Source organism: Juglans regia, chloroplast, assembly GCF_001411555.2.
Source record: "Juglans regia voucher JREG20151001 chloroplast, complete genome".
NCBI classification, from domain to species: Eukaryota; Viridiplantae; Streptophyta; class Magnoliopsida; order Fagales; family Juglandaceae; genus Juglans; species Juglans regia.
In genome coordinates this window covers 15,001-22,500 of record NC_028617.1, presented here as the reverse complement: position 1 = coordinate 22,500, position 7,500 = coordinate 15,001, and the positions used below count along the sequence as shown (strand labels likewise).

Sequence of the window (7,500 nt, the reverse complement as noted above, 5' to 3'; positions counted from 1 at the left end):
GTTAGTCCAAGATGCGGAACAACAAAGTTTGGTTTTGGAAAAACACCATCATTATGGAAATGTACACGCAGTAGAAAAATTACGACAATCCATTGAGATATGGTATGCTACAAGTGAATATTTGCGACAAGAAATGAATCCTAATTTTAGGATGACTGACCCTTTTAATCCAGTACATATAATGTCTTTTTCGGGAGCTAGAGGAAATGCATCTCAAGTACATCAATTAGTAGGTATGAGAGGATTAATGTCGGATCCACAAGGACAAATGATTGATTTACCCATTCAAAGCAATTTACGTGAAGGACTGTCTTTAACAGAATATATCATTTCTTGCTACGGAGCCCGCAAAGGAGTTGTAGATACTGCTGTACGAACATCAGATGCTGGATATCTTACACGCAGACTTGTTGAAGTAGTTCAACACATTGTTGTACGTAGAACAGATTGTGGTAGCATCCGAGGTATTTCTGTGAGTCCTCGAAATGGGATGATGCCGGAAAGAATTTTTATCCAAACATTAATTGGTCGTGTATTAGCAGATGATATATATATGGGCCCACGATGCATTGCCGTTAGAAATCAAGATATTGGGATTGGACTTGTCAATCGATTCATCACTTTTCAAACACAAACAATATCTATTCGAACCCCCTTTACTTGTAGGAGTACATCTTGGATCTGCCGATTATGTTATGGCCGAAGTCCTACTCATGGCGACCTGGTCGAATTGGGAGAAGCTGTAGGTATTATTGCGGGTCAATCTATTGGAGAACCGGGCACTCAACTAACATTAAGAACTTTTCATACCGGCGGAGTATTCACCGGAGGTACTGCAGAACATATACGAGCCCCTTCTAATGGAAAAATAAGATTCAATGAGGATTTGGTTCATCCCACACGTACACGTCATGGGCATCCCGCTTTTCTATGTTATATAGACTTGTATGTAACTATTGAGAGTGAAGATATTATACACAACGTGACTATTCCACCAAAAAGTTTTCTTTTAGTCCAAAATGATCAATATGTACAATCAGAACAAGTTATTGCTGAGATTCGCGCGGGAACATATACTTTTAATTTTAAAGAAAGGGTTCGAAAACATATTTATTCTGACTCAGAGGGAGAAATGCACTGGAGTACCGATGTATACCATGCACCGGAATTTACATACAGTAATGTGCATCTCTTACCAAAAACAAGTCATTTATGGATATTATCAGGAGGTTCGCGTCGCTCTAGTGTAGTCCCTTTTTCGCTTCAAAAGGATCAAGATAAAATTAACGTTAATTCTCTTTCTGTTGAAAAAAGATCTATTTCTAGTCTTTCAGGAGACAATGATCAAGTAAGACAAAAATTCTTTAGTTCAGATCTTTTTGAAAAAAAAAAAGAAAGCGGGATTCCTGATTATTCAGAACTTAATCGAATCATATGTACGGGTCATTTTAATCTCATATATCCTGCTATTCTCTACGAAAATTATGATTTATTGGCAAAGAGACGAAGAAATAGATTTATCATCCCATTCCAATCGATTCAAGAACGAGAAAAAGAGCTAATGCCTCCTTCCGGTATTTCGATTGAAATACCCGTAAATGGTATTTTTCGCAAAAATAGTATTCTTGCTTATTTTGATGATCCTCAATACAGAAGAAAAAATTCAGGAATTACTAAATATGGGACTATAGGAGTGCACTCAATCCTCAAAAAAGAGGATTTGATTGAGTATCGAGGAGTCAAAGAATTTAAGCCAAAATACCAAATGAAAATAGATCGATTTTTTTTCATTCCCGAGGAAGTACATATTTTGCCCGAATCTTCTTCCATAATGGTACAGAACAATAGTCTCATTGGAGTAGATACACGAATCACTTTAAATATAAGAAGCCGAGCGGGCGGATTGGTCCGAGTGGAGAGAAAAAAAAAAAGGATTGAACTTAAAATCTTTTCTGGAGATATCCATTTTCCTGGAAATATGGATAAGATATCCCGACACAGTGGTATCTTTATACCGCTTGGAACGGCAAAAAAAAATGCTAAGGAATCAAAAAAAAAGTTGAAAAATTGGATCTATGTCCAATGGATCACATCTAACAAGAAAAAGTATTTTGTTTTGGCTCGACCTGTAATCATATATGAAATAGCAGACGGTATAAATTTCGTAACACTTTTCTCCCAGCATCTGTTGCATGAAAGGGATAATCTGGAACTTAGAGTTGTCAATTATATCCTTTATGGAAATGGCAAACCCATTCGGGGAATTTATGGCACAAGTATTCAATTAGTTCGGACTTGTTTATTGTTGAATTGGGACCAAGACAAAAAAAGTTCTTCTGTCGAAGAAGCTCACGCTTCTTTTGTTGAAGTAAATACAAATGGTCTGATTCGAGATTTCCTGCGAATCGATTTAGTAAAATCCTATATTTCGTATATCAGAAAAAGGAAAGATCCGTCAGGTTCAGGATTGATCTTTGATGAGAGGTCAGATCCCAACAATATCAATCCATTTTATTCTATTTATTCCAAGGCAAGGATTCAACAATCACTTAGTCAAAATCAAGTAACTATTCGTACGTTGTTGAATAGGAATAAGGACTCTCAATCTTTGATAATTTTGTCATTATCTAATTGTTTTCAAATGGGTCCATTCAACGATGCAAAATATTACAATGTAATAAAAAAAGAATCAATGAAAAGAGATACTCTAATTCCAATTAGGAATTCGTTGGGGCCTTTAGGATTAGGAAGAGCCTCTAAAAGTAAGAATTTTGATTCATTTTACCATTTAATAACTTATAATCAGATCTCGGTAACTAAATATTTACAACTTGACAATTTAAAACAGACTTCTCAGGTACTTAAATATTATTTAATAGATGAAAATGGTAGAATTCATAATCCCGATCCATGCAGTAACACCGTTTTGAATCCATTCAATTTGAATTGGCATTTTCTCCATCATCATTTTCTCCATCATAATTATTATGAAGAAACATCTACAATAATTAGCCTTGGGCAGTTTATTTGTGAAAATGTATGTATAGCGAAAAACGGACCGCACCTAAAATCGGGTCAAGTTCTAATTGTTCAAATTGACTCTGTAGTACTAAGATCAGCTAAACCTTATTTGGCCACTCTGGGAGCAACTGTTCATGGTCATTATGGAGAAATCCTTTACGAAGGAGATACGTTAGTTACATTTATATATGAAAAGTCGAGATCTGGAGATATAACCCAAGGTCTTCCAAAAGTGGAACAAGTGTTAGAAGTTCGTTCGATTGATTCAATATCGATGAACCTAGAAAAGAGGATTGAGGGTTGGAACGAGCGCATAGCAAAAATTCTTGGAATTCCTTGGGGATTCTTGATTGGTGCTGAGCTAACTATAGTACAAAGTCGTATCTCTTTGGTTAATAAGATCCAAAAAGTTTATCGATCTCAGGGGGTGCAGATTCATAATCGGCATATAGAGATTATTGTGCGTCAAATAACATCAAAAGGGTTGGTTTCAGAAGATAGAATGTCTAATGTTTTTTCACCCGGAGAACTAATTGAATTGTTGCGGGCGGAACGAACAGGGCGTGCTTTGGAAGAAGCAATCTGTTACCGAGCCATCTTATTGGGAATAACGAAAGCATCTCTAAATACTCAAAGTTTCATATCCGAAGCGAGTTTTCAAGAAACTGCTAGAGTTTTAGCAAAAGCCGCTCTCCGGGGTCGTATCGATTGGTTGAAAGGTCTGAAAGAGAACGTTGTTCTCGGGGGGATGGTACCCGTTGGTACTGGATTCAAAGGATTAGTACAACGTTCAAGGCAACTTAACAACATTCCTTTGGAAAAAAAAAAGAATGATTTATTCGAGGTGAAAATGAGAGATATGTTGTTCTACCACAGAGAATTATTTGATTTTTTCATTTCACAGAATTTATACGATACACCCAAACAATCATTGCGAGGATTTAATGATTCCTAAGAGCAGATTCTAAACTATTTTCGGTCATTTTTTTTTATTTGGTAATAGTAATAAAGATAATAACAAATAGAATAGAAATAAATTAATGGCTTGAATCATGTATCAACGGCTAATATCTGTTAGAGGTAGAAAAGAAGGTTCCATCGGAACAATTATTTATTTCTATTTCAGGGTACCTCGTCTCTTTTTTTTTTTTAAAAAAAAGAGAGGAAGTGTGGGGAGAGAAATGACAAGAAGATATTGGAACATCAATTTGGAAGAGATGATGGAAGCAGGAGTTCATTTTGGTCATGGTACTAGTAAATGGAATCCTAGAATGGCACCTTATATCTCTTCAAAGCGTAAAGGTATTCATATTATAAATCTTATTAGAACCGCTCGTTTTTTATCAGAAGCTTGTAATTTAGTTTTTGATGCAGCAAGTAGGGGAAAACAATTCTTAATTGTTGGTACCAAAAATAAAGCAGCTGATTCAGTAGCACGGGCTGCAATAAGGGCTCGTTGTCATTATGTTAATAATAAATGGCTCGGTGGTATGTTGACGAATTGGTATACTACGGAAACGATACTTCATAAGTTCAGGGACTTGAGAACGGAACAAAAGATAGAGAGACTCAACCGTCTTCCGAAACGAGATTCGGCTATGTTGAAGAGACAATTATCTCACTTGCAAACATATCTGGGCGGGATTAAATATATGATGGGATTACCAGATATTGTAATAATCGTTGATCAGCAAGAAGAATATACGGCTCTTCGAGAATGTATCATTTTGGGAATTCCAACGATTTGTTTAATCGATACAAATTGTGACCCCGATCTCGCAGATATTTCGATTCCAGCAAATGATGACGCTATAGCTTCAATCCGATTAATTCTTAACAAATTAGTATTTGCAATTTGTGAGGGTCGTTCTAGCTATATACGAAATACGTGATTAATAATAAGATAAATAAATTATTTTTGGAACTCCATTTTTGTAACTCCATAGATTTATGAAATCGGTTACGATTTTTTAATCGCGCAAAAGAGATACAAGTAACTTAGGGGTATTATGTGATTAGTTGATATCAAAAATATATAATTCAAGTAGGCAAGTCAAAAATAGATGGTTGAATCAAAATAATTCTTTTTTTTTTAAGTTCTATTTCTTTCAGAGGGCAATATGAATGTTCTATTATGTTCTATCAACACACTAAAAGGGTTATACGATATATCTGGTGTGGAAGTTGGCCAACATTTGTATTGGCAAATAGGAGGTTTTCAAGTCCATGCCCAAGTACTTATTACTTCTTGGGTTGTAATTGCTATCTTATTAGGTTCAGCCATTATAGCTGTTCGTAATCCACAAACCATTCCTACTGACAGTCAGAATTTCTTCGAATATGTCCTTGAATTCATTCGAGACGTGAGCAAAACTCAGATTGGAGAAGAATACGGTCCATGGGTTTCCTTTATTGGAACTTTGTTTCTATTTATTTTTGTTTCGAATTGGTCAGGTGCTCTTTTACCTTGGAAAATCATACAGTTACCTCATGGGGAATTAGCCGCACCTACAAATGATATAAATACTACCGTTGCTTTAGCTTTACTCACGTCAGTAGCATATTTCTATGCGGGTCTTACCAAAAAAGGATTAGGTTATTTCGGTAAATACATTCAACCAACTCCAATCCTTTTACCCATTAATATCTTAGAAGATTTTACAAAACCCTTATCACTTAGTTTTCGACTTTTCGGAAATATATTAGCTGATGAATTAGTAGTTGTTGTTCTTGTTTCTTTAGTACCTTCAGTGGTTCCTATACCTGTCATGTTACTTGGATTATTTACAAGCGGTATTCAAGCTCTTATTTTTGCAACTTTAGCTGCGGCTTATATAGGCGAATCCATGGAGGGTCATCATTGACTAGTTTTCGAAATAGGCTTTTTTTAGCTTAAGACTTACGCAATATATGCGCGGATCAAGATAATCTGCTTAGGGAACATAACATAATATATAAATAAATTATATAATAAAAATTATAACAAATTATATTATATAATATATTCTATAATATAAATAAGATATATACGATCTAGAGAGGAATAGTAAAAAAAGCTTAAGATCTTAGAGAGTTGCAACAAACAGGGAAGTAAAAAAAAGGAAAGAGATCTAAAAGATCTTTTTCCTAAAATTCCAGTTAGGTCCATTTATACCCCCTCCAATGAATATTCTCTTTATATTGTTTTGTTCATTTAATTCCAATATTCAACATTATTAGCTATTAGTAATCATAATCTGAATAATAATTTGGATACTATTACTTATAGTATTATGGCGTGCTATTCTTTAAAAAGATGTTATTGTTATATAGAATGATGCCCATTCGAGTTGATTTCATCCAATTCAACGATTGACCAAAAGATGATTTTAATAAATAATAAATTACATTAACTTAGATCAATCAAATACTACTATTTCGATGTAATGATTCGATCTAAGGAATTTGTCCATGTAGATTGATTGTTCCCATGTAGTCGAATAAAAAAAGAAAAATCTAGAAAAAAAAAAAAGTTCAATTTATAAAAAAAAATGGATTAAGGAGATGCCGAACTAGATGTATGTAATCTAATTGCTATAAGACAACTCTTGTGAATCTTTCGAAGAATTATTCTAGAATCCGATTGAATGTAAGATATGAATAGTTGATTTACGTTATGGAAGAAACACATGTATATGTGATATTAGATATTAATTAGTTATATATGAAGTCAAAATATATCTAATTAATATAATATCTAATACTGTGAATTTAGATAGGGATTCCAATAGAAGTCCTTCCCTTTCGTTTGTAATTGTGAATGAAATATTTATTCAATGAATAAAGTGAATATTGAATGAATAAATAGATTCAATCAAGAAAAAAAAAACTAAAAATTGGAATGGTTTTGAAAAAAGAAAGAAATGGAAGAAAAAAAGTCATATGGATTCAAAAAAATTATGTGACTAGAAACTAAAAAAGAAATATGGAAGTAGTTCTAATGATTCAATAATATTATTACTTCAATTCAGAGTTCTTAGTTCCTTCGACTGTATAGATCTTAGCGATGGAATAATTAAGTCATAATTTCTTTGTTGATCGTATCATTAACTATTTACTTATTTTGGTGTGAGGAACTTATCATGAATCCACTGATTTCTGCCGCTTCCGTTATTGCTGCTGGGTTGGCCGTCGGTCTTGCTTCTATTGGACCTGGGGTTGGTCAAGGTACTGCTGCGGGCCAAGCTGTAGAAGGGATCGCGAGACAGCCCGAGGCGGAGGGAAAAATACGAGGTACTTTATTGCTTAGTTTGGCTTTTATGGAAGCTTTAACAATTTATGGACTGGTTGTAGCCTTAGCGCTTTTATTTGCGAATCCCTTTGTTTAATCCTATAACAATACCTATTTTTTCTTAGGTTATTTCCTTGGACTTACCACTCCCGCTTTTTCGAATTATATTAAGATTTCACTCCTACAATTATTTATTTGTTGGGACAATA

General features: G+C 34.2%; 4 protein-coding genes across 4 annotated transcripts in view, besides 1 other annotated feature; all 4 read left to right on the top strand. All coding sequences in view use genetic code 11, as the record gives it.

Moving 5' to 3' along the window:
- rpoC2 (RNA polymerase beta'' subunit) overlaps positions 1-3,976 on the top strand; it is a 4,197-nt gene extending 221 nt beyond the window's left edge. The window contains exon 1 of the mRNA in view: positions 1-3,976. This exon is cut by the window's left edge and continues 221 nt beyond it. Coding sequence (YP_009186158.1) covers positions 1-3,976 — 3,976 coding nt within the window.
- Positions 1-7,500: part of a sequence feature (Large single-copy region, LSC) that runs on past both edges of the window.
- Positions 4,203-4,913, top strand: rps2 (ribosomal protein S2). Its single transcript has one exon. The coding sequence runs from the start codon at positions 4,203-4,205 to the stop codon at positions 4,911-4,913; it is 711 nt and encodes a 236-aa protein (YP_009186157.1).
- atpI (ATP synthase CF0 A subunit) lies at positions 5,142-5,885 on the top strand. Its single transcript has one exon. It carries the CDS (start codon positions 5,142-5,144, stop codon positions 5,883-5,885), a length of 744 nt encoding a protein of 247 aa, YP_009186156.1.
- atpH (ATP synthase CF0 C subunit) lies at positions 7,143-7,388 on the top strand. The gene has a single exon. It carries the CDS (start codon positions 7,143-7,145, stop codon positions 7,386-7,388), a length of 246 nt encoding a protein of 81 aa, YP_009186155.1.